Below are 27,937 nucleotides of genomic sequence, written 5' to 3' on the forward strand. Positions count from 1 at the left end.
CATTGTCACCTTGGTACTTGGGAATGTGAGAATGCCATATATGCCATGCTAAAACCCATCTAGCCTCTACAGATCTGTACCAAGACTCCTTCCTGGCCCGGACACCAGAACCCAAACCAGAAGCTCTGGAAGTGATCATGACACTAGCTCAGACAGTGGAAATATTGGCATGGCTAGGATTCATCATCAACAGGAAATCGTGTAGACAGACTCCAGACAAGTGGTCTTCCTGGGCGCACCAATCGCAACAACGGTGTTCTTCCAATTATCACAGGAGAACAGTCCGGACGCCCTCGACTATAACAACTACACTCAAACCAGGGATGTGGGTTTCCATCCTTAAGTGCAGGGAATTACTTGGGAAAATGTCATCATGCATACCCCTAATCCCATATTGCAGACTGCAGATGAGGCCACTGCAGGAATGCTTGGCAAATCGGTGATCACAGGTAAAACCTGTGATTTCATAATCGGGGTCACTGCACCGCTGGTCCAATGCTTGGAATGATGGACGGTACCTCACAACATAACCAAAGGCATGCCGTTACAGGATCTGAAGCATCAGATTACCCTGGTTACGGGTGCACCCTATCATGATGGGGGGCCAGGTCAACAAACTACGCGTGAAGGGACTATGGACAAGAGAAGATGCAAGACTCCATATCAACATCCTCAAGTTGAAAGTGGTGCGTCAAGCCCTTTTTCTCGTTCCTGCCGCCACTACGGAAAACAATGGTGAGAATACCACCATGTGATCTCTATGAAAACAAGGGGGTTGCCGGTCCAGGACATTGCTGTGGGAATCACAACAGCTGTGGCACTGGGCGGCCAGCAACCATATCTCCCTGCTTGCGTATCACTTACCAGGCATCCAAAACACAATCGCAGATGGGCTCAGCAGGGTGGGCGGACAATGCCACGAGTGGGAGCTCTGCTCCTAACAGTGTTCAGGTGGTGGAACGCACCCAGAAGTGGACCGTTTGTGACGCAATAAAACAAGAAGTGAGCGAGCTTCACTAGCCGACTCCCACAAACAGGCTTGTTGGGGGATGCCTTTGCAATGTCATGGAAGGGCCTGGTTTCCCTAAATCCTGGTGATTCACAAAGTCATTCGAATGATGGGAACATACCCCTGTTGCCACATCCTCATTGCTCCAGTGCGGTCAAGCCAACCATGGTATTCAGACTTACTGCACATGTCAGAGGATTGCCGGATTCTGCTTAGGGTAACTCCAGACCTACTGTCGCAGAAAATGGGACAAATACTTCACCACGATCCAGGGTCACTGAAGCTCACCGAATGGCTCCTGACTTTGTAGAGTTTGCACACTTATAGGTGCCGAAGCAATATACAAAAATCATTTCATTTGGCAAGAGCTGTCTCTACCAACAGATAATAAAAACAGAAGTGGAAGCGGTTTTGCAAGTGGTGTGCACGACAAAAACTGCACCCTCTGGAAGTGTGACCTCATAGTCTTTCCAGGTGCACTTAGCCGATATCTCCCGATACAATAGGACAGTGGTATTCATTTTATTGTTCTGAACACCCCCCTTGAGTAAGCATATTGTTGCCCGGCCCCTCCAGATGCATATTGGGTACTCATGCATGTGGATGGTACTGGAAACTTTGGCAGCGAAAAATTGAGCTTCCCCTTTAAATTTAGTCCAGCGTGCAGGGGTGTGGCCCTGGGCATGGGAAAGCCCAGGAAGGCCCCACCCTCCGACACCTCACCTCAGTACCTTTTTCCGCACGGACGGTGTCGGACCTGGCAGCTAGGCGCAGAGACTTTTTTTGCTTTTCACTTGCTCCCGTTATTATTTTATTTTCAATATTCTTCATCTCCCTTCGGTGCCTCGCCTCCCCCGGCACATGTCGGCTGCAGGAGCAATCACAAGATGTGTGTTCTGCGAACGCTCGTTCCCGGCCTCTGACCCAACGTGCTCTGTCTTGAGTGTCTGGGGCCCGACCACCGCTGGGAGACTTACTCGGCTTGCAGCGGTCTCGATCACCGGGCATTGAAGAATAGTCTTTCACGCTAGAGGGAGATCTTCCACGCTTATCCTCTAGGTCACCTTAAAGAGTTTATCTCCAGGACCCCATGTCAAGACAAGGTAGGCCCTTTCTTTAGTACGGCTCCTCAATGCTGAGACACCTTCCCGGGGGCTTCCATGGTGAAGGGTACCTTGGATTCTGGTTCAGGCAGTCCCAAGGCTGCTAAGGCTACCAGCTCCCAAGCCAAGGGGCTCAGGGGCTCTTCCCAGCGCTCAATTGGCAGACCCGAGGCCGTTAATGCTTCCAGCTCCCACACATTGGGGCTCGGGAGCTTACTGGGCTCAGTCCACGGAGGGGCGATCAAGTTTGTCGTCCTCATCAGCCCCAGGGAGAAAGGGATAGTCTTATTCTGCCTCCCAAGAGTCAGTCCTTAGCACGATCCAGCACGACGACTAGCTATGTTGCTGAAGGCGCACAGCCTACTGGAGCCACCACTGAGGTCGTGAGTCAGGACGATCCGACTAGCGGCCAGGGCTCAACACCTACAGGAGCTATCTCTGAGGTTGACTGTTGTTTCAGGTTTGAAGGCCAAGGAGTGTCCTCCCGTGTGTGAGCCAGCACGTGGCATGGGGCCTTAGCGACCTCCCGCCCTTGGTGTGGCGCAAGGCGGTTACCAGACATTTGGTCGAAAAAAATTGGTCGACCAGACAAATGGTCGAACCAATTTGGTCGAAAACCAAATGGTCGAATTTTTTATATTTTTTAATTTTCACCCCTTTTTTTTTGTGGGGGGGTCCCCCCCCCCCAAAACCCCCTTTTTTTTCTAAAAACCCCTTTTTTTAAAAAACGAAAACCCAAAAAATATATATATAAATAAAAAAAACAATTTGACCATTTGGTTTTCGACCAAATTGCGTCGACCAAATGTCTTTGACCAGTTTTCAGTCGACCAAATGACTGGACAGCGTGCAAGGCCACAAGATGGCAGATAAGCACGCTGCACAGCCTGCTAGACCGACGGCCACCTTGGATTTGGATCAGGGCCTACCCGGTGCCGTGCCCATTGAATAGGCCATACAAGAAGGTTCCAGTCCCCTTCCCTCGGTAAGCGGCCGTGGACTTTATGGTACAGGCGGTTGGTCTCTGCAGACATACATCTACCCATGGCAGCCTTAGGGCTACACTCCACAGGCGCCTCGGCACTTCGATCAGGGATGGAGGCCCAGCATGGCTGAAGGCCGGCCCCCTCGGGACTCGCTAGCATTCGAGGACCGCTTCTTTGAGCGCCTCCTCCTCCTCATATGTTCCCCACAGATAACAGGGCTCCTCAAGAATATAGTCATGGAAGTGATCCCACAGGTCGTGCCTCCTAGACCTCTACATCTGGGGTCCTTCGTCGGTGCCTCCAGCGCTGCCGTTGCCTGTTCCTCCTGGTTCGTCAAGCCCCTCTGCCACCTCCTGTACCACGAACACCTCCCCCGCAGCAACCATTGGATCTATCTTTGGGCCTGGATCGGGGGGGGAGACCCCGCCAGCTCAGGTTTCTCAGGACCCAGACGTCCCTCCAACTGAAAAAAGGAGAGGGGGGTGGTGATGACGACAACACCAAGGACGACAAACCCTTGGCTTCTCTAAAGGCCTTTCATGACCACCTTCAGGGCCTTACAGAGTTCCTGGGGGTCTTGCAGCCAGAGGAGACCCTTCAGGAGTCTCCTCTGCTAGCAGAGGTTTTGGCCAAGTGCACCATGAGGCGCTCAGGCATTCTGCTCCAGAAGGATATACTGCAGGTGGCTATAAAGGTCTGGGAGAAGCCCAGGGCCAACGCCCAGATGCACAAGAAATTGGACAGCAGGTTCAGGCTTGTGGATGGGAAGCCAGTCCTCCTGGCTTCCCATCCCCAGCCTCACTCTTCAATGGTGGCTGCGGCCTTTCTGTATTCTAAACCATCGTCTTAGTCTGTGTGAGCCACCTCCAGTTGTCTGTTCAAGGTCCTTGAGTCTTTTGGCAAACGTTGCTACATCCTCACAGGGCTGTATTTGCTTCAAGCTAGCGCCAATTCCCTCCTAGCCGCAGCAAACCAGAAGCTGTGGCGAGAGCTGGGGGAGTTTCTGCCTGATCTTCTGGAGAGGCAGGTCTCCTTTAAGGCTGGCTTGGCAAATTCTCGGCGGTTGCGCAGGACCTCATGGAGTCTTTGGTTTCCCACATTGACACAGCCAGCAGAGGGCGGTGCCTGGGGTCGAGATGGGACGGATGGCATTGATGCATGCCACTACATTCTCAGCAGATGTGCAAGAGTGGATCTTCCCTTTTAGGGGTCAGACCTTTTTCATTTGTCCACAGATGACGAGTTGACAAAGAAGACGACCTCTACACAGACTGCCAGGTCTTTGGCCATCCTGACTAAACCAGGGCAGTAGTCCTTCACTCAGTCTCAGGGCAGGACTGACTTCAAACCATGCGCTTTCACCGGCTCCAAGGGGTTTCGAGACTGCGGTGCACGGAAGCCTGACAGGTCGCCCAGTGACCAAAGGAGGAAGTAGCAGAGGATTTGCTTTTTTCCACTCCTCCTACTTCGCTCCCACCTCAGCCACCAAGAAGCGGTGTAGTAACGGTCAGGGAACCAAGCTTGCCTATACGGGGCCAGCTGGCTCTCTTCCAGGACAGTCTTTGGATCCTTACTAGAGTCTCCACAGACTTCAGTCTTCCTCTACCATTCTCTCCTCCTCTACGTCAAATAGGGTCCCTGGCACAGGAGATCCTTTCTCTTTTGGAGATGCATGCAGTGGAACCGGTTTCTCATTCAGACCGGGGCTCTGGCTTATAATCCAGGATTTATCCGGCATGCAAGAATAACCATGGGTCCCCTTCCCTCACCATCTTGTGAGGCAAAAAACCTTGTCATTTTTTACTCCTCTCTCGCTCTCCTTATCCCCTCACATCACGGGCCTTGCCAAGAAGGCCCACTTTGAGCTTCACCTCCTCAGAGGCATTCTCCCCTTCCTTACCTCCCCCCAGAAACTCAATGTCTCCAAAGCTCTGGTTCTCTCTAGGCTGGTTAACTGCAGCAGCCTCTTCCTCAATCTGCCTCTTTACACTCTTCGCCCCTTTAAACTAATCTAGAACAGGACTACGAGACTTATCTTTGGCCTCAAGCCCAGGGACTGCATCTCTCCAGCCATTAAACATCTCCATTGGCTCCAGGTGGCTGCAAGGATCAGATTCAAGACCCATCATCCACAAGGCCTTCTGGGGCCTGGGTCCTCGCTACATCCAAATCTCTCTTCCTAAAACCTCCCTGCCAGAGCCCTTCGGTCTTCTAGCTCCAACTCTCTGCAGATCAGACTTTTTGCAAGCAGAGTTTGGGGTTAGATCTCTCTCTCTCTTCAGCAGGAGCCTCCCTCTGGAATGGCCTACCTGCCCCTCTCAGAGTTGAGTCGGACCTCCTTAAGTTCCAGAAGCTTCTCAAGACCTTTCTCTTCTCTACCTCATTCCCCCTCCCCCGCTAATTACCCCCATCTGCCACTACGACTGGTGGCCTAGTTCACCTATGAGTCACACAGAGCACCAGTCCTCTCCGTGACCAGTCTTCCCCAGCAACTACTCCACCAGCACTGCCCGTCCGGACCCCTCTCTGACTAACCTGGTGGGACCGGTCCCCATCTTGAGTCTGGGCCACCCCCCTCCCTCGTACTTAGAAGATGGTCCTCCACCTTCATCCCCTTGCCCCCCTCTCAGCCCCCCCCCCCGGATCCTCCATGCACTTGCCTAGCTCCTGGGCGTCCTCCACCCCCCCTGCACTTTGTGCCTCTGCACTTCTTCCCCCCACACCACTTCTCCACCCCCCCCACACTTCTTATCTGCACTTGCACGATCCAGATGTGTCAACACCTAGTAGGACCGTTTATTGGTGCCTGGAAACACTTTTTGCTGTATAGTGCGCCGTATAAATATTCAATAAATCAACCCGGCTGGCCTGAGAGTAGTCCAGGACTTGTCATTTCCCAACCTGTCTTTACCGCTCGAATGCTTGAAGATGATTACTCCCGCGTACATAGCCGAGTCTCGCGCAGGGGACTGGATGTGTTCCCTAGACCTCAAGGATGCGTACCTTCATGTACCCATCTACCATCCACATCGGAAATGTCTCTGGTTCACGATTATGTTGTACCACTTCCAGTACAATGTGCTGCCTTTTGGCCCCAATTCGGCTCCTCGTGTGTTCAGAGTTGATTAATGTGGTGGCTTGTCTCCTCTGCCTGGACGGCCACCACCTATACCCTTACCTGAATGACTGGCTGGTCAGGGCAAGCTCGCCCAAAGGGGCGGTGCACTCCTGCCAACGGCTGGCAGATGTTCTTCACCAGCTAGGCTTTTCCCTCAAACAGAAGTCACAGCGACTCCTGCCCAGGATCCGGTTTTCCTTGGAGTGCGCTGGGACACAGCGGTGCAGCGGGTGTTACCCACACCCGTGAGGCTCCTTTCCCTCTGCATGGCGATAGGGCACTTTCTGGCCAACTCGACCACCTCGCCATGGTGATTCTAGCACCTTCTGGGGGTGATGGCATCTTGCGTGCTCCCGGTTTAGCACACCCGCCTCCAGATGAGACGCCTTCAGCTCCACGTGGCGGCCAATTGGGACCAGGAGGATGGGCTCTCTGTCAGACAGGATCCCAATACCCCCGCTCCTCCTCCCAGAACTTAGTTGCTGGTTGATAGATGGCAATGTAGCAGTGGGAGCAACCTTTACCCATCTGGAGCCAACTCTGGTGGTGATGTCAGATTCCTCGCTTTTGGGCTGGTGGGCCACTCTGGAGGGCTACTCAATTCATGGCGCATGATCCAGGGCAGAGAAATTTTTGCATTTCAGTCTGCTCAAACTCAGAGCGGTGGGGTAGGCGCTCAAGGCTTTTCTATCGCTCATCAGGGATACAGCAGTTCTGGTCAGGACCGACAATTCCACGACAATGCTTTACCTGAACAAGCAGGGTGGCATCCATCCTCCCTGCCCCCCTTCCTGGACATGGATGCGGTGGCTATCTGGGAATGGGCCCTTATGGAAGGGATTTGGATCTCCTCGGTCCACCTGCCATGGGGACAGGAATGCCAAAGCAGACCAGCTCAGCCGCTTGAGGTTCAACACCGACAAGATTGACTCCTTGTTTACTCCTGTTCCAGAGATGGGGGTTTCCGGATCTAGATTTATTTGCATCTCCTCGGAATTCCAAGTGCCCCAGGTTTGCCTCCTAGGTGGTCTGGGGTCAGGGATCTCTAGGGGACGCGTTCCAGCTCTGCTGGCACGGCCGCAGGTGCTATGCGTTTCCTCCTCCCTGTTGCTCCAGCGGACCCTCCGCAAGTTCCGGATGTTGGTGGACTGCAGCCTCATCCTGATCGCCTGCATTCTCCATTGTTAGTATCTTTCATGGATTCACATGCTTTGAATATTCCCTGTCAGGCTTGGACTCCTCAGTTTCAAGCTTTCTTCTGTTAATGAAAGAAAAAACAGACGTTTTTTTTAGTCTGTCCACATCTTTATGGCTGGTTTTAGCCCCATCCAATGGGACATCTAGGACCAAGGCCCACCCCTAGAGGTCATCCTCAGATTCTAACTCGGCGTCCCAAGGAGATTCCCCGTTTCCGATGATAGCGTTTAGGGTGCGGCAGGGGGCACGAGAATCTATGAAAGATACCAATGCTGGAGAACAGGAGTTACAGGTAAGCAACTTACTCCATCTCCAGCATTTTATATTTTATAGATGTACATGTTTCGAATAGAATACATAGCAGTACACAACAAATCATATGGTGGTGTGAAGGATAAAGGCCTACCTTACTGGAACAGGCGCTGTACGACCTCTCTTCCGACTTTTATCTCTGTTGTGTCCTGTCCATCCAGGCAGTATTGCCCTGTAAACGTAAGGGGCAAAGCCCAGGTGAAGGGCCCAGCAACAGTTTGAAGACCACTGCAATAGGAGGCATACCCATCCATTGTTTAGAAACCGAATAATCAAGCACTTCATTAAGGGTCTTTCCTGCACTTTCACACCAATAAAAAAAGGCACCACTGGAGTGGAGTCTCAACACTGTGCTTTTTTGGGCTCATGATCACCATTTGAGCCTCTGGCAACAGTGCATATGAAATATGTCTCCTTGGAAGTTGCCTTCTTGGTGGCAATCACTTTGCTCAGGAGAGTATCAGAAATCCAGTCACTAGTAGCCAATGATACATATCTGCGATTTGGAAAAGACACAGCGATATGGAAAACAAATCCCCACTTTATTCCAAAAGTGCCCACAGATTTCCACGTGAATTCCACTGCTATTTTCTAAATGTCACATCGCCGCTAGAGGTGGCGTTGCACTCCCTCAACATAAAAAATGCAATCAAATTCTATCTGGACAGGATAAAGTCCTTCAGGAATACCATGCAGCTGTGTGTCGCTTTTGGCCTCTCCAACAGAGGGAAGGCATATCTAAACAAGTCATACCCAGGCTGATTACCTCAGCGATAACAAGATGGCATGATGACAAAAAACCATTAAATGCCAAAGTGCATGCACATTCTACTATAGTAGTGCCGGTGTCGGCAGCATTGTGGGCTGGAGTTCCACTGGCGGACAGTTGCTGTGCCTTTCACCTTACGTTTACAGGTCAATACTGCCTGGATGAACATGACGCAACAGAGACAAAAGTCAGAAGAGTGGTCGTACAGCGCTTCGTCCAGTAAGGTAGGCCTTTATCCTTCACACCGCCATATGATTTGTTGTGTACTGCTATGTATTCTATTCAAAGCATGTGAATCTATGAAAGATCAAAGGCTGGAGATGTACTAAGTTGCTTACTTGTAATTCCTGTTCTCCAGCATTGGTATCTTTCATGGATTCTCATGCCCCCTCCTGCACCCCAAAGTATAAAGGCTATTACCTGAAATAGGGAATATCCTTACCATGCCGGGTTTGAATGTGAAGTTGGCCTCCAAGTGTGTGTCTTGGTACTAGATGTCCCAATGGGTGGGGCTAAAACAAGCCATAAGGATGTGGACAGACTACAAAACACTTCTGTTTTTTTAAATTAAAAGTAGGAAGTTTGAAACCGAGGAGTCCCAGCCTGACGAGGAATAATCAAAGCATGTGAATCCATGAAAGATAGCAATGCTGGAGAACAGGAGTTACAGGTAAGCAACTTACTCCACTTTCTCATAGGTCAGAATACTTGCTCTTTCCCCTTTGATTGGGTTGGTGCCTCCTTTTCCTCTGCCGCTCCAGATCAATCTTTTCTAGATGGAAAGAGATGTTCTCCTCTCTCAATCTGGGTCCTTGTCTGGCAGTCACTGTTCACCCCCTCCACGTGACTTGCCTTCTTAGGATTCTTTGGCTCAAGATTCCCTCAGAAGGTCCAGTCCTTAGGGCTTCTTCCTTCTTTCAGGTTTCTCTGGTAGAACCGCTGCTGTGAGCTTCACTTTCTTCACACCACATGTCCTTGTGATATGTTCTCTGACATGGACCTGCCAGAGCTTCTACTGTCTAACTGACAGCAGGTAGGCTTCCTTGGTTGCAGAAGTTGTCTTCCTATTTCCCCATGGATCAGCGAGTAGTATGTCTGCTTGTTTGCAACTTTCGCCCCACTGTGTCCAATTCCCGCCCATTTTAGTCTCCAGCACTAGGTGTCTTTTTGATCTGACCCAGGATAGGTCTGTCCGTTGGGAGTGGGGGTGTGGGCAGAGGGTTCTCGGGTGTACCGATTGGCCCTTCTCGATTGGTTATTTTGCTGGGTCATGATACCATAATTCCAATGTCTTCCTATTGGTTATGACTTCAATGCATTTAATTACCGGCTCCAGGGCTTTAAATATGCTAACCGCCATCTGCATTGGCTTGGAATAGTGTGCGTTTCAGCAAATGTCTGCAGCTGCCTGTGTTTGCTGGATGCATGTTTGTGGCATTCCCACCTGACTTTGTGGTCTGCAGGCAGCCTGGAATCTTACTTCTTCCCTGGCGCATGGGTATGTTAATTTTGCTAGGTGCTTGGTTAGTTTTTAACTCTGCTCCATGATCTGTCTCATTTGGGGAAGGGGGGACTGCTGGGATTTGTAGTGGTGTTGTGATGTTTGCCATTCTGCTGTCCTCCAAGGGGAAGACCTGAACTGTCTCTCACAGGGGTTGACAAATCAAGGAGTCATGCTATTGGAGGCACATTGTGTAATAGCCCCGTCCCAGTGCTCTGTTGCTCGTTCCCCTCATAGGCTAGAATGGGGAGTGCCTCTAACTCATATATGCATCATCTACTTATGTAGATGTTTTTGTATTTGCAAATAAGCCTGGCTTTTCTTCTACAACACCCTTCTCCTGGGGATCTACAAGAGATCGGGAACGGTATTGCAGTAACGTTGCACTTGCAATTAGCATTAGCGCGTTTGCCCTGGTGTTAAAGGGCATTGAAAGAATGCGGTTTTTTGCACCGGATACATTTTTGCTCGGGTGCTAATTGCACTTGTACCACTGCAAAGTTTGTGTGATCAGGCCTATGGTGCTTTACCGTGTTTTGCTTTCCAGGGTTTAAGATCTGTCCTTCCCCTCTTTAGACCGACTTGTACTGAGAGGAGTGCAGTGAGACACAATAGCAAGACACTACCTGTTCATTTTTTTTAATGCACTTGCACATTCAAATGTGGATAACATTCCACTTTTCTAGCAATGCATTAATATCACACCGATATGTTTTGCTTTAGGAGCTGCCCATTTGCTAGTAACCAGTCTTTGCATTCGCAGCTTGCTAATTTTCAAGAAATGCGTTTCATCTAAATATCTTTTTTTCCATTCCAAATGAAAGTTCTCTTAGTAAATTTGAGCCCCAACTCTGTTGTCGTTAGTGAAGTGCATATATCAATTTGCCTCAGGAGAATCAGTGTCACCATTCAGGAAAGGGTGGCAATGCACCTACGATTGGTGGATGGAAAATACAGTTGGATAGTAAAATCCCACAAATTACAGAAAGGTAAAATACTGACCAACTGTAACATTCGTTCTGCTGATTGACTGCCAGTGGCATATATATTGGCTAGGTTTCCTGTGTTTTTAGCCAGAAAAGTGTAGGGTTAGACGAAAAAGAAACTGTATCATATCAGGATTTATGATGTGCGTGTGTTTTAATACCCAATAAACTAGAAGATTTGAAAGATTTCCATTTCTCCAGCATGGGGTCTGGCATGGATTCACATGCTCATGAATATTCCCCGTCGTCAGGCTGGGAATCCTCGGTAAAGAAAAAACCAGTATCAGTTTCGTTTCTGATCTGTCTTTCGTAGTAATAACCAATCACTGGTCTCTGCGTCATACTGACCACAGCCAATGACTGCCCTCTACCTAAGCACCGCCTCTGGCAGCCATCTTCAGATTTTTACCGCACGTTCATGTGTTGGGATCCTCGTGCTATTGCTCTCGAGCGTTAGTGCTATTTTTCGCGCTTTTTTCACAAAAAAACTTCGATTCTTTCGGTCAAAGAGCCTCAAGCTCCACCGATCCTACATCCGATCAACGGGGACCCGTGTCGGATTCATCTGTGCCCCTCAAGGGTGAAGATTTCGTCGAGCTACACTTCGGAGGAATCCAGAAGCTTCTCAGGCCCGGTCTCGGAGATGGCCCAGGAGAAGGGAAGCTCGACGCCCGGAAAGCTGTTCAGGGTCTGCCCTGGATGCCAGCTGCAGAACGTCTTCAAGGAGGACGAACACTCTTTCTGCCTTTACTGCCTTCATGAGGACAAGACGCACGTGGAGAAGGACTGTGCGTTTTGCGACAACATGTCGGAACGGACCATGAAGGACCGCCATCAACGTCTCGCCAACTGGCTGGAGGGTAAGAGCCCGTCTGGCGAGAAGAAGAAGAAATCCGAGCGGTCTTCTAAGACCTTTGAGGGCGCCCCGGCGACGGGGGCCCAACATAAGGCCAAGCACCGCGAGTCCGCTGGCACCGGGAGCGCCGAACGTTCGGGCTCTACGGGCGCCAGGCAGGGCGCACCCTCCCCGGCACCATCAACCGCGAGCCAACGCTCTGGGTCGGGTAAGAGGAAGGCCGAGCACCCGGCGAAGCTCCTGGAGAGGCCCCGGTCGAGCTCTAAGGCAGAGGAGGAGCGTGGCAGTGCCCCCTCCCTCAAGGATAAGGCGGTGAGCGCACCTAAGGTGGTGAAGGCCTTGATCCATCCGACCAAGCCCTCTATCGAAACGGTCGCGGCGGCCCTGGCTCAGCCTGTGGTGGCTGCACCAGTGGTGGCGACCTCAGGGCCCAGAATCTCCCTGCCTCCTCGGAGGGAGTCTTCCTTTGTGCCCATCGATAGGACCCCCGTGAAACCCTCCGTGGGGAAGAAGAAGGGGGGGCAGGGCGTCGTCGGAGATTCGGCCTCAACCTCAGAAGAGGAGCTGATCGAGGTCTTAAGCCACGGCCTAGGCGTGGAAGAAGGCCAGCCCGTCGGAATGGACCCGGACGCAGGTGACGAAGACGACATCGTCAGGGATACCGACGGGGCCCCTGCCCGCCCGTCGGATTCCCCTCTGCCAGCACCGCAAGACAACTCGGCGGCCATTTTGTTGGCCATACAGTCCTTATGCTCCGAGATAAGGACGAGGCTACCGTTACCGACGGAGGAACCTCTCCCGTCGGGGGATCCAGAACCGGGACCTTCTGGTGTTCCCCCCTACCAAGAAAAGAAGGATCCATCCACCACCTCCTTTTCAACCGTCGCGCCCCGTCCAGCCCTCCTCCCCGTCCACCCGAGGGGATGATACGGGGTCTGACACGGCAGCGACGGGTACGGACGACGAGGCATACGACGAGGATTTTCCGTCGTCGCCTCCCACCAGGGCTTCTCCGCCCGACGAGATCGGATCTTTCCACTCCATGATCTCCAGGGCTTCCGAGCTTTTCCAACTCTGCCCTGAGGAGAAGAAAAAGGAAGGCTTCCTTTATCAGCAGCGCGAGGCCAAGAGGAAGACGGTCCTCTCAGTGCCTCTGTTGGACGACATTTGGGATGAGGGCCTTTCCCTCCTCAAGAACCCTTCCACGACGCCAGCTAGAAGAGACCGGTACGAGAAAAAGTACCGGGTCCCGGACACGGCCCCCCTGTGCCTCCGGGCGCAGCCTACCCCGGACTCCGTCGTCTCCGGGCAGCCAGGAAGAAAGCGGGGGGGGGGGGTGCGGCCTCCACATCGACTTCCCCGCCGGACGGCGAGGGAAAGAAATTGGATGCTATGGGACGTAGAGTCATCTCGTCGGCAGCGACGACGATTAAAGCGGCCAACGCCTTGGCTATCGTGGCCCGCTATGACAGGGAGCTCTGGTACAAGATAGCTCCCCTGCTGGATTTTCTGCCGGACGACAAGAGGGCGGAGGCCCTTGAGATCCTGCAGGAAGGTGAGGTGGCCTCGGACCACGCCATCACCGTGGCGACGGACATCGCCGACACCGGGTTCCGCCAGCTGGGCAACGGCGTTTGCCTTCGACGTCGTGGATGGCTCAAAGCTACGGATTTCCGGCAGGACGTCCAGACCAGAGTCCTGGACATGCCCTTCGACGGGAACAACCTGTTTGGGAAGACAGTGGACGATTCCCTTCAGGCCATCAAGGCGGATACTGAGACGGCCCGGGCCCTTGGAGTCCTGCAACGACGGACGCCCTTTCGGAGCGGCGGAGGCAAGGGCGCCTCCAAAGGTTCCGGCGGCGGTTTCGCTTCCTACCGTCAAGCGGCCCGCTCGTCGTCGCAAGAGGCCTACAGAGGACGAGGCAAGTCTAGCGGACCCCGCCGTCGTCGCCAAGGAGGTCAAGGCGGCAAGGCCGCGCCCAAGCAGGATTGAACCGGCCGTGGGGTCGGGCCCCCACCGAAGCACCCCGGTGGGAGGCCGGCTGGCGGGCTTCGTCAGCGTGTGGGAGTCCATCTCCACCGACCGTTGGGTGCTGGACGCCCTGGCCCGGGGCCACGCGCTCGAGTTTCAAAGAAGGTGCCCGCGCGTCCCCCCCGTGGCCAGGAAAGAACTTCACGTCCCTCAACTTCTCCTGGAGGTAAAGGCGATGCTCAGAAAAGGCGCCATCGAACTCGTCCCAAAGAGGCTTCGGGGCTCCGGAGTCTACTCGAGATACTTCCTCGTGAAGAAGAAGACGGGAGGATGGCGCCCCATCCTGGACCTGCGACGTCTGAACAAGTTCATCAAGGCGCAGAAGTTCCGGATGGTCACCCTCCAGCACGTCCTGGGTCAGCTGGAGGAAGGAGACTTCCTATCGTCGTTGGATTTGGAGGATGCCTACTTCCACATTCCCATCCTAAAGGGGCACCGCAAATTCCTCAGATTCGTGGTCCAAGGGCGTCATTACCAGTTCAAAGCCCTTCCCTTCGGACTACGGTCGGCACCCAGGGTATTCACCAAGTGCCTCGCACCGGTGGCGGCGCAGCTGCGCCGCGAGGGGATTCACGTCTACCCCTACCTGGACGACTGGCTCATCCGCGCCAAGACGAGGGAGCTCGCCGTGGTCCACACGGCAAGGACCGTCCAACTCCTCACGGACCTGGGATTCTCCGTGAACTACGCCAAATCCCACCTGGTGCCCGCGCAAGTCGCACTGTTTCTGGGAGCCAGGCTCGACACAGTGTCCCTTCTGGCCTCCCCGTCGGAGGAGAGGACCAGGACCATCTTGGGCAAGGTGCAACGGATGTTGGTGGCCGACGCGGCCAAAGTGAGGTCCATCAAGTCCCTCCTCGGGATGATGTCTTCCTGCATCTACCTCATTCCCATGTGCAGGCTCCGGATGCGCCCGTTGCAAGAATTCCTGGATGCGCGCTGGATCCAGACGACGGGCAGCTTCGAGGAAAGGATCAAGCTCGACGAGAGTTTCCGACGAGCGATACGGTGGTGGGGCACCCGCGCGCATTTGACGGCGGGCATGGACTTCCAGACCCCAGCCCACCAGGAGACCGTGACCACGGATGCCTCCCTGGAAGGGTGGGGAGCGCACACCGAAAATCTGCACGCAAGGGGACTCTGGCTCCCGACGGAGAAGTCCCTGCATATCAACGTCCTGGAGCTCCGTGCAGTGTTTTGGGCCCTCAGGTCCTTCCTTCCGTCCCTCAAGGGCAAGGTGGTGAGGATCTTCACCGACAACACCACCACCATGTTTTACATCAGGAAACAGGGCGGAACCAGGTCCCCAGCGCTGTCCAAGGAGGCGCAGGACCTGTGGCATTGGGCCATTGCCCAAGGGATTTTTTCTGGTGCCGTTTCATCTGGCAGGGATAAAAAACACCATCGCCGACTCACTCAGCAGGGAGCTGCGCTCGTGCCACGAGTGGGAACTACGGCAGGATCTAGTGGATCGCCTCTTCCGACGGTGGGGCACACCCCAGATCGACCTGTTCGCGACGGCGACGAACACCAAGTGCCGGAGGTTCGCCAGCAGGTTTCCCCAGACGAGGAGCATGGGCGATGCTTTCTCGTTCCCCTGGGAGGGCCTGTTCCTCTACGCGTTCCCTCCCTTGCCTCTGCTAATCCGGCTCGTCAACCAGCTCAAGAGGTCACGGTGCAGGATGATCCTCGTCGCACCTGCGTGGCCGAGGCAGATATGGTTCCCGGACCTTCTGGACTTGTCAGCGTCCCCGCCGATCAAGCTGCCGGCGGACGCGGATCTACTCTCCAGGGAAGGAGGCGCCATCCTCCACCACGACCCGAAGTCGCTGAACTTGCAGGCCTGGCTCCTGCAGCGCTAGAGTTTGGAGGATACGACATACCGGCCGATTGCAGAGAGGTTCTTGCAAAGGCCAGGGCGTCCTCGACTCTTAAATGCTACGGACACAAATGGAAGAGGTTCTCTGTCTGGTGCCACGCACAGAAGATTAACCCTCTACGGATTACGGCCCCCCAAGTACTGCCGTACCTGCTGACGCTGGCCAAAGCTGGTCTGGCACAGGCGTCCATCAAGATTCATCTTGCTGCGATCTCCCGATACACCAGAACCACGGGGCGGACGTCCTTGTGGTCTCATCGTCTGGTGAAAGAGTTCATGAAGGGACTGTTCAGATCGTTCCCGCCGGTGAAGGCTCCGGCCCCGGCGTGGGAGCTCAACGTGGTGCTGACCAAGCTCATGGGACCTCCGTTCGAGCCTCTGCACTCGGCCCCGTTGAAGTTTCTATCGTGGAAAACAGCTTTTCTTGTGGCCATCACCTCCGCACGACGAGTGGGAGAGATCCAGGCCCTTTCCTGCAAGGCCCCGTACTTGACTTTCCATGACACGAGGGTAGTGCTCAGGACGCACCCCTCCTTCATGCCCAAGGTACCGTCGGACTTCCATCTCAACGAACCCTTGGTGTTACCTGTGTTCTTCCCGTCGCCTTCGTCGCCGGCTGAGAGGACTTTGCACTCGCTGGATGTAGCTAGAGCGCTGAAGTTCTACGTGGACCGCACGAAGGGTTTTCGGAAGACGTCACAACTCTTTGTGAACTTTGGACCTGTCAATCAGGGGAAGGCTCTCTCGAAGGCTTCCATTTCCAGATGGCTCTCCGGCTGTATCATGTACTGTCATCGGTTGGCAAACCGACCGCTGCCTGGCCGTCCGAGAGCCCATTCCACCAGAGCGATCGCAGCTACCACAGCGTTCCTTTCTGGTGTGCCCCTGCTGGACATATGCAGGGCTGCTACGTGGAGGTCGACGCACACCTTCACAAAGTTCTACTGCGTCCAGGGAGGAGTCCAGGGTCGGCCAAGCAGTGCTGCGCAACCTGTTCGCCTGAGGTGAGCCTGGTGAGATGCTTAATGTTGAGTTTGATGTAATGCTTAATGTTGAGCCTCTGCCACCTCCCGTGGTTGTGCATGTGTGTACTGCTATGTATTCTTTATTCATGAGCATGTGAATCCATGCCAGACCCCATGCTGGAGAAGGAACAAGTTACTTACCTGTAACTGTTGTTCTCCAGCATGGGTCTGGCATGGATTCACATGCGAACCCTCCCGCCTACCCCTCTGCGGCTCTTCACTTGGTCATACTGCCACTTCACGTGCTTCCAAATCTGAAGATGGCTGCCAGAGGCGGTGCTTAGGTAGAGGGCAGTCATTGGCTGTGGTCAGTATGACGCAGAGACCAGTGATTGGTTATTACTACGAAAGACAGATCAGAAACGAAACTGATACTGGTTTTTTCTTTACCGAGGATTCCCAGCCTGACGACGGGGAATATTCATGAGCATGTGAATCCATGCCAGACCCATGCTGGAGAACAACAGTTACAGGTAAGTAACTTGTTCCTTACAGCAAAACACATTACACAATGTGATCCAACTTTTACCTCATTGTCCAAATTCTACAATCTTTACCACCACCTTTCCTCGGCAGCACATTTCTCCACTAAAGCAACAGCCTGGATCTCATCCTTCCTATCAAATAGAACAATGAGGGTCTTCTCCACATCAGCATCAGCTCCCGCCCCAGCCACCTGGTGAATTCCTGAAAGCTCCTGCATCTCTCCCACACTTTACGATATTTTCCTGAAGTCTCTCTTCGACCTCCTCTACACTTTGGGTATCTCCTATACTAACTACGTGGACAATACCCAAATCCTCCTTCCCATTTCAGGCAATTATGACCTTGACTCTGATTCACTGGCAAAATCTATCAAACCATCCAGGCTTTAATGGCTCTCCATTCTCTATGTCTAAATGACGTTAAGACAGAGTTGCTCCTTATTGGATCGCAAACACTCTTAAGCATATTTGACGGAACATACAAGTCCTTTATCATCAACTGTAACACCATCCCAGTCTCCAAAGAAGTACAAAATCTGGGGGTTTACCTAGATTCCACCCTTTCGCTAACTAGACATGTAAACTCAATTGTCTTGTCGGCAGCCTACACAACTAAACTTATCGACACCTGTAGACTCTTTCTTACCACTGACAGTTGCATCACGATTGCAAGAGCCCTTATCGGCTCCATATTAGACTATTGCAATGCCCTTTTTCCAGGATTCACCACTTCTAACATCAAAAAACTACAGATAATACAAAATAATGCACTAAGAGTATCCCAAAAAAAAGACCATATCTCACCGGCAAGAAGAGGGGTTCATTGGCTGACAATCCGGGAGTGCATTCTGTTCAGAACTCACATTAACTCAAAAATGCCTCTCTGACACTGCTCCCAAATACTTGTGTAGAAAATGTACAAAGTCTCAATCCAACACACTTACTCCTGTTTCCTACTTGCACCACCTATCCATCCCTAGCTTCAAATTGCAAAGAGCAGGGGGTCACAGCTTCCCAGTAGGGGCCGCCAAACGCTGGAACGCCCCACCACTCTTGCTAAGATCTAAAACATAATTCTGGACCTGAAAACATGGCTCTTTTCACAAGACTCATAACTCACTATCAGCCTCAATCACAGTAAAGTGTGACACCGTGTTTCTCAAGCGCTCGGCTATTCGTCCCTTGAACTGTATGTCTGCAATATTGCTATATGTTTCAATAAATTGTGCTTAATGTAACCAGCACCTTGATGCCTTCGGGTTTGGTGCGCTCTAACAAATGACTAAATAAATGTTTTATAAGTGGTTCAAATGGAAGCCGCTTATTATGGGAACCATTTTGATTCTGGTTATTTTTAGTTCAAAGGTCTAAGTGCACGGTTATGAACACTTTTGAAAAGTGCATAACATAGGGGTGACAACCCTAAATGTAACCCTTAGTGGGTTAAATCCTTGTTTCTCAAACCCCAATCTCGTGAGTCCACAAGTCGTTGAGGAAGGATGTGGTGGTGTGCCCAGATCTATCAGTTATGAGTCCTATAACTATTGCAACTTTGCTTGCTTCATCAAAATTAAGGTATGCTAGCAAAGAATTTGAAAAACCCTGAAATAAGCATAATATACACATTTTACAAGAATGTGTTTGTGACAAAGTTTACATTGGTCTGCTTTAACTATAGAAAGACTGCGTGACTTGAAGATTGGAACAGGCCAACAAATGGAACTTCACAGTGGGGATGCCAAACCAAAAGCGGGAAATGTATGCTTGAATGATGTGTCAGCAGAAACTTCGAGTCACTGTGAGTAGTTTGGGCTGTGAATTACTTTTATACACTAGATTTCACCAGTTTTATGTTTGTTTAAAAGGCAAATGAGCATGAATATCTTTTTATCACAAGCCACATGTTTCTTACCCATCACGAAGTAGAATTGTTCACTGTATGTTATCTTTCCACCTGTTTTCTTCTTAAAAATAAGTCTCCTCTCTGCTCCTGCAATTGCTACTCTGACTAGTTCGTATTATAGTTGAAGCGCATGTTTAACTCAATGTAGTCATGTGCCGTTGAAATACATTGTTTGCGTTACTACCAAGCTAAATGACTGGTTAGCACAGCTTTGATATTGATGTACGTACAGAATCGAATATCTGGGTTAATGCCATACACTGATGATTGTGGGAACATGCCCATAAACAATGACCGAAGACTTGGGCAAAGCTTATAGTTTTGTCACTATTACCCCTTGGACCAGAGAGAAGGTGCATGAGGGAGCAGAGAGGAAGGACAAGGGAAAATAAAATGGATGAAAAGATGGTAAGAGGAGAACAATGGTTAAAAAAAACAGAAGAACGGATGGGAAAGGGAAACAAGTTGACAGAAGGGAAAGGACATTGAAAAAGGATGAAGAAAGAAAACGGAGAACCGAGAATGAAGGGAGGACAAGGAGAACAAAAGAGAATGAAGAGAAGGGGAACAGAAAAGGAAAGAGCGTGGCACTGTGTGTGGGGAGAAAGGTAAACAAAAAAATGGATAAGATGACTGCTGGGACATTCACTAGAGAAGACTAGTATTCCAAACTCTCTCTCCCTGGAGACCCCTCCTTGTGACATTAACCAGCTGCCCTTCCTTGAAGCCCACTGCCTCATCCTTTCTAGGTTTGTGCATACTAGCAAACTTAGTCTTGTGAACCATTCACGTTCCAGGCCAAAGGGGAAGACGTCCTGGTTGCACAGTTGGGTTGCTTCAGAGCAGTCTGGAGTGGCACGTGAAATGGCTGCTGGAGCGACGAAGCTAAAAGTGATCAGCAACAATCTTTTGCTCAAGGGTTAGTTAGTGTTTGTTGTTTTACCAAATCCTTGTGCACCCGCTTGGCTGCTCATTGAAGGACTTACAGTGAAATGAGGCTTTAATTGGAGAAATGAATGGCATTGTTCCAAGACACAACAAACTATCAACGTGTGCCTTTGCGTTCGAATTCCAAGCGCAGAATAGCCATGTGCAAAATATGTGCATGATATGTATTTGCAATGTGTTTAACTAAATGGCTAAATATCTCACTATGCACTATTGCGTGCTAAAAGCAGTAATGGTTGAATATTGAACATAAAATTATACATAAAATTAGAAATATTAAAAAGAATGTGGATCGAGTACTTTTGAATGGGATGTGAAGCAAACATGATACTAGAAGTTTAGTTTTCCCAAAAGGTTGTCGGTGGATGACAACATGGAGGCAATGGCTTTCTGAATACATTTAGACAGGGCAGGCAAAGAAGATGGACATGTACAATAATTCTAACACCATTGATGCTGTATGAAGAACTGTACAAGAAAATGTGTGTAAGTGGCAGATAATACGTTGTTTGCCATCAGATACTTAAAGAAAAGTCATCCCAATGAATTGAGTGATGCTCTGACAGAAACTGAAGTGGACCCAGATGTATGTGTAAAGTAGGCAGTCCATGATGCCAGGTGGCAGCTGGTCCAGTTAAGTGTCCTCCATTGTATGACAAAGGCGCCCTCTGGTAGGCAAGCAGTTGGAAGTAAATGGAGGGACGCTTGTCATCCAAAACGAAGTGGAAGGTAGCTGACACTGACTGACGTGGGCCGAACACTCTGTACATGCCCCACGCAGAGTTCCATGAACACAGAGACAAGCAGGCAAGACAGGATGTAACAAAAACCAGTGACAAAGTTGGCAGAGAGAGTCTAAAGGACCTCTTCTCCAAAAAGAGTATTGTGGATCTGTAAGAACCAGGATCCCGATTGATGATCACGTTTTGTTCATCTAGCTGTACCTGATTGCCCTTGATGCCTCCAGTCTAGTCAGAATTCTAACCTCGGGATCTCTTGCCTCAATCAGTGATCAGTATCCTACACTCAGGTGTTTAGCACCAATTAGTGCTCTGTGGTATCTGTGTAGTATACCACCAGCTCCCATCGTTTGGAGATAGACCTTGGCCTCTCATGTAAGCATTACTTTAGTTTTCTTCCAACTAGCTAGAGATACACAAAGCGTTAGAATGGAGTGTGATGTTTCGTGCCTGATTGATGCCTTTTAGGAGAAAAACATCCTTCTGGCCACCTCTTTGCTTCCCTCATGTTGAATTTATACTGAATTACCTTTAAGGTCATAACCTCACATTAATTATAAATTGAGGATTACTTGGATTTAAAGCATGTAAGGGGAGGTTAGCATATTTATGACGATCTTGTTGGAAATGTGCTCCGTTTAGATATTCTATTTGTTGTACTATTCTGTATGCTGTTAATGTTCAGTAATTGCAGAAGAAAACTGCAATCATTTGATCTGCTCTTGTGTGAAACACGGGAATCTTCCTGGACATCTTAGAGTTGGTACATGTTGAACATTTCTTTTATTTGTTGCTTTGATTAGAATGACTATGTAGCAGGGTTCTTAACTTCTGCATATGTTTGACACTTATTCACACTCGTATCTCTTCTCTGATTAGTTTCCTTAGACCGAGGAAGAGGAGATTTAGAATGCAAAGAACGCGAACTGATGCAAGAAGTCCGTGAATTGCGACAGAAGCTTGCTGTTCAGGCACAGGGCAGATATCCTCCAGCCCCTTTATCGGCCACAAAGTGGACTAGTTAAACATGTGATGCATTGTGATGTGTTCTCCAATCACTTGTGCGATGCAACTGTTAAATTATCATCACTCGTTTTGATTTGAATATATGTACTATGAATGGCTTAAATTGTTGCTGGTTTTGTACAGTGTATTTTTAAAACTACTTGTAAATCAAGATTGAACATGTAATATTTGATATAGTGTTCCAATATGTTTTTTATTAAAGATTTTTTTAATGAAAGATGTTTTTTTATTACGAAATTAAAACATTTTATAAAAGGTAAATAACCCTATCATTTATGTTCAACAATTGTTGGCATGACTGTCCACATTTTTGTATTTTGACTTTTTGCACCAATGAGATTAAGAGTAAAACATTGTTGTTTAAAAGAATAGAGCTCAATATGCACTGTGCAATAACCATCTTCCTCCCACCGATTCCTCATCTTATGAATTGACCTTGTATGTTTGCAAATAGTGTAACCACCACCCTGGAACGTCAGAGTGACACTAACCTGACAAACTTGGTGACATAAGCTTCACTGGGGCTTGACTTGGCTTACAAGGTGGTTTTGTAGAGGCGTTATGCCTCCACCCTGGACTCCTTTCCTCTTCGGATGGCCACTCTATGAACTAGCTAATTTTTTAATTTCACCTTTTCGTTTTGCCGATCCTCCTTATGATATAACTCCCAGCGACTAAGCCCTGGAAGGGGTGCTAAAGATGGTTTCCTGTGACAGACGTGCACAGAAGCTGTGTCCTTTGGTTGCGTCTGGAGCATGATACCTGCTTCTACACGTCATGTAGAAGCATACAGTTCCAAGGTGGCACCGAGCATCGTGGTGGCAATTATGGGCCTTATTCTGTGCAGCTGCTGGCGCCACATGCAGTGCTCTTTCTGGGTGGCACCATGCTCTTCGCATATGCATAATCCAACCAAGATTATGGTTCACGGTTTATATCTGCTTGTTGCAGTTTTTTTAATCGAAATTGCAAAGCAGCTGTGTCACTTGCGTGGATATACAAAATAATTGGTTAAACCTTTTAACTGGCAGCCATTGCTCAGTACTAGTGGCGTTAAAATGCCCCAGTAATTCATAAAGGTTTTCAAGTTATTAGGCTCAAATGTACATTTCAAAGTGCCAGATTCTCAAAATAAATGTTGGTGCAAAATGAGATGTTTCCTATTCACAAAGGGCATCTGAACGTGTTCATCAAAGATGCCCACATTGAGACGCTCTTTCCACCCATACATTAGGGGGAGTTTTTGACCATTTCAATGCACATTGCAAATTCAAAAACAGGAGGCACATTGAAATGCGCAAAAGGGAGACACATTCCCTTCCGTCTGTTTGGAGCAGGTGCAGGGCAAAGCGCAAGTCCCGCGTCGTTTCTGACGCTCTCGTGTATTCTTTTCCGTGTGGCAACAGTGGTTTGAACCGATGCTGTTGTACTTGCATTTCTTTTCCCCAAACATCACTGTGAGATGTGTGCCCAGTCATACATTGGTGTTGGAAGTGTGTGCCTAACGCTCATGTATACAAAGGGGCTAGCCAGTGCATCTTTTGCGCCCTGAAATGCGCAGATCCCCCTTTGCGAATACGGTGACCTGTGCATCTATCAAATTAGTGCAAATAATAAAAGCCAATTCTCTGGCTGTTTTTTTGTTTTTTTTGTTTTTTTTTAATGCTTGTTTTTCAGAATTGGGCCCAGAGAGTTTTGCAATGTAAAAGTATTCACTTCATATATTTGCTGATCCTCTCTTTCCTGTTGTTTTTGTCACTCTACACATTTTAGGTAATTGTTAACCCTTCATCAGGAGTTTTGGATCTGGAAACAGTATACGAGTCTTAAAAACAAAACATTTAAATGGATTATTTACTCACATGTATTCCTCGTCTATTATAGCCGCTGTTAACTGGAAACTTTACTGCCACCATTGGGCGCAGAGTGGCTCTGCGTCAGCTCCATCGGACACCTCTATGCGCCAGACATGATGTCGGGATAAGTATATATAGCGACGCTGCACCCTATGACCTCTGTTCCTTTGTACGTTCACTCTGTTCGCTGCTTGGGAACACGCTCGTCAGGCTTTCTATTTTTCTCCAAAGCCATACCTACTCCGTTGAAGGCCTTTGGCTTCAAGCCGTGGGCGTATTACTGCTGGCAGATGTCGATCTCAGAACCGCACCGATTTGTCTCTACTGGGCTAGTGCCACGACACTAAAGTGTGCAGGTCGAGCCACCCCATGCACCCAAATGCGCTCTGGGAAAGAACGGCAAAGATCTTCACAGTCATCCACAAGACGAAGGGTGAGGCTGTGTGGCCTCGACCAAGTCAGCACAGTGTGGAATGACACAAGGAAAAGAAGAAACACCAGAAGAGGCTTCGATCCCCGAGTGAGTCCTTACACCGGCATTTGTCTCCCTCTCCGAAGAAGAGCCACCGCTACAGTGATTCCCCAGAGCAGCCGGCGCAGGTACCTTTTCCGACCCAATCCTCCAATGCCGGAGGAAAGGGAAAACTTCTGTCTGAAGATATTGGACATTTTCGCTAGGGTACCAACGCCTCTGTCTCGGGCAGGGGTTTTCGTCCCTTTCCTGTCTTTTGCCCAGAGGGGCAGTGGTAATTCTGCACCAGGAAGTGGGCAAAGCAGGATTTGCAGGATTTGCCATTCGTCACCGGTGGGGGGCTCTTTCATTATTCATTCCAGAACGGTTGAAGACCACCTTGTTAGGCAGAAACCTGTGCAGCTCCCTTAGGGACCACTGCAAAAAGTTTAAGACCACAGGAGTAAGCAGTAAACCCAATTGGTAGAAGTCTGCACCACCCAGATTTACCTGGTAGCTGTGGCTGAGCAGTCAGACCTCTCTCTAGAAGAGTTAGGCAGTATATAGAGTATACACAATAGGGCTAAAAATACAGTAGCACAAACACTGACCAGAGCTTTGGTATAAAAGTATATAATTATTTATTTAAAACACACTTGTAAAAATACACTGGCACTAATATGTCAAGCAAGTTCAAACACAGTCACTATAGGTATATACACCTCCCTAGTTAATTATTCGACAAGTCTAGGTTAAGACACCACTTATTTAGCAAAACAGAGGTGAGCGCGTAACCGTAGATGGCACTCCAATAATTTGTTTAAAAAGGGAGAGAAAAGGCAGAATAGGAAAATAACACAGTACCAACACTTTTAAGAAACCCACAGCAAGTCAAGAAAGGCAGGGTCTACTGTAGAGCAAAAAGTTCATAGGCCAGGCCCACTCTTGGAGAGAGCAAGGCGGAATGTGCCCAAGATCACACAGTGGGAATGCACTCAAAGTCTTTGCAGAAAAGTTAAGAGGTTGGATCAGTTCAGAAAGGTAAAGTTAGGTAAAGTCCGAGGTCTCCCCAGGATAGAGAGTCAAGGATTTACGGGACACCTTGGACTATCGGTTGCAAGGGTGACCAGGCGGGACACAGTACCTGAAATGGTGAGAAAGCTCCAGCGGGGGCAGTTGTTCCTGGCAGCGGGTGCAAGTCGGGGCTTGGTCCAGGGGAAGAGATGATCTCGCCGTGGAGGAAAGAATAGACTTCAACGGCGGCGAAGTCCGGGTGCTGCACTTCGATCTCCTCAGCAGTCCCGTCTCGGGTCGGCAGCCTTTCGAGGGTCTGACTTCCAGGGAGCTTCGGCAAAGGTTTTAGAGGTGCTCAATGGTCCCTCGGAGCACGGGAAGAGGGCGCCTTACCAGGTCCTCTCTCGGATCAGTCTTCGATGGATTCGGCAGCTTTCAGATCGGTCGAAGCAAATGCAACAGCAAGTCTTCTTCCAGCTGGGTGTCGAGGATCAGCAGTTCCAGTTACTCTTAACGTGTAGACACAGCTTCTGAACAATTTCCAGTGCTGAGAGGTCCCCAGATATACTATTCTGTCTCTCATCCACACTGCTGGGTCACTCTCAGCAGCCATTCGTACAGAAGGGCATTCATGCAGTCAGTCAGCCAATCAGGCACACAGTGAATTCAGGCCATCCTCCTCCCTCTCAGACACTCACAACTAGGAATGTGGATTGGGACAAGTACCCAGCCATTCAACACTACACACTGCATTCAGGCCAGTTTCGGACAGGGCTGTCTCAGTCTTTGTCTCTCATGCCAGAAACCAGACAACCACAACAAGAAGTGCATATTGGTCACACACTCCATTCACCCAGGTTAAACCCACATGAGGTACCCACAACATACAGTCACTGGGAAGGCTCCAGCTAGTCTGGCCAGGCCTTCACAACACCATATATGGCGCTTCCACCCAACAGCCAGTCAGGGGGAAGGGACAGAGTCAGGGCTTCCCAGGACTTTGGGAAAACAAGGTAATGGGTAATAGAAAGCAAGAGGCCACAGGGGCCATCTTGTTTTCCATCAGGAATCAACTGATTCCAATGGCAGGGCCTGGGGATCCCCAAAATGGAGGATTCTCAGCGCACCTGTCAAAGTCCGCATGGAGCTGCCACCAGCCTATACCCTGCTCTGCGGGCCACCTATAGGTGCCCAAAAATGTACACTAGGGTCACAGGATTGTACCCCCACCCATGGGTGCCATAAGGGTATCCCACGGGTCCGTTCACCAAACCAAAAGAGAGAGCTGCACCGCCAGGAGTCGCACATGAACTCCTGCGTGGAAAATATGACAGAACACACGATAAAAAGGCAGTAAAGGACAAGGATACGGATGACCTGTCCCTCCGATGCATTTCCAGCATCACAGTCGTTGCACTGCCAGGGAAGGAACCAGCCGCGGAATTTCCCGATTAAAAGGTATGACCCTTTTATTCGTGGTAGTGGTGAAGGGTGGCTATCCGGCTGCCGGGGTGCTTGGCACGGGCGATTCGACCACAAGACGATCCAGGAAGGCGAAAAAGGCGAACTGGTTGGTCCCACCAGCTCAAAGGGAAGAAGACTCTCCTGGAAGAAGATCTCCTCTGTCGTCGGGGTGTGGTGAGTTCGTACAGCAGGGCTCCACCGGTGGTGTCGTCATTGTAGATGGCTCAGCTTCTCCCCTCTTCGGATTCTTTAGGTCCTGTGGCGACTTCTGAAGTTCCAGTCCCCAAAGCCCTGCTTTTATGCAGCAAAACCCCCATTCATCAGCCTAGCTGTCACTCAAACATGCTAAGTGGTGAGCCGGACGGCTCACCACTGGGCCAATCACACAAGAGTGCGACTTGAGTTGCCAAGGCAACTCTGTCCAGGGTGCCTAATCCCCCTCCCACACATCCTGTTGACCCCAGACATAGTGGCACCATTTGGAGGGCTTGTGTGGAGAAGCCCGCCAAAAAGTGGAACAAAGGGCTCGACTTGGCTTAGAGTTTTGGAGGCGAACACAGACGCCATTTTAAAACCGAGTCCTGGCAAAAAGACCCAACCGGGGAATAAATATTAAATAAATAACCCGGCGGTATCTTTAACATTGCACCAAAAAGTGGTGCGTTTAAAATGAATGGGAAAATTCCATAGGAAAAATTCTGGTGGAATATTTCGCGTGGTATCCACTGCCACCAGCCAGAAACTCAACAAGGGGGGACTGGACAGTGCCCCCCTGGAAAACAGACCCAGGGCCAATCGAATTACCCCTACCAGTACTTCCACAATATGATGGTTTGTACTGGTTCTGTTCACAATTTGAGACTAGTAAAGCCAATGGTGACTTTACATGCCATGGGAGACAGTAGTCAGTCCGAGGGTATGGAGTCTATGTTTGGGGGTCACTATGACACCCCTGTGTCACTGCACTGAGGGTGCTGTGTAACACACATACCAAAAACACATGAAGCCCTATGGAGTAAAAGACCCCATAGCCCATAAAACCCATTACATAGTCAAAGGACATTCTCAGATCATGCTTAAGAGTGGGAGAAAAAGAGTCCCTGTTTGGCAGGTGTGGCAGCTCTTGCAAAACTTATCAACCTCTGCCCCCATTTTTGGCCAATAAAAGTAGAGTGAGAGCCTTTCCTTGGTCTTCTTGAAACTCAAGTGACCAGCCAAAGGAATCCTATGGGCTAGTTGCAAGAACTGTTATCTGTTTTCTTGAGCTACTAAAAG

At 50.1% G+C, this 27,937-nt stretch overlaps 1 protein-coding gene across 2 annotated transcripts in view; it reads left to right on the forward strand.

The window, feature by feature from the left end:
• TBC1D31 (TBC1 domain family member 31) overlaps nt 1-22,094 on the forward strand; it is a 1,687,314-nt gene extending 1,665,220 nt beyond the window's left edge. For both annotated transcript variants that reach the window (XM_069621570.1, XM_069621571.1), the window contains exons 21-22: nt 18,939-19,058; nt 21,731-22,094. In XM_069621570.1, coding sequence (XP_069477671.1) covers nt 18,939-19,058; nt 21,731-21,876 — 266 coding nt within the window. In that variant the 3' untranslated portion in view covers nt 21,877-22,094. The remainder of the gene's footprint in view (nt 1-18,938; nt 19,059-21,730) is intronic.
• Nucleotides 22,095-27,937: the final 5,843 nt, after the last annotated feature.

This window comes from Ambystoma mexicanum, chromosome 5q (assembly GCF_040938575.1).
Source record: "Ambystoma mexicanum isolate Mex_15411 chromosome 5q, UKY_AmexF1_1, whole genome shotgun sequence".
Taxonomy (NCBI): Eukaryota; Metazoa; Chordata; class Amphibia; order Caudata; family Ambystomatidae; genus Ambystoma; species Ambystoma mexicanum.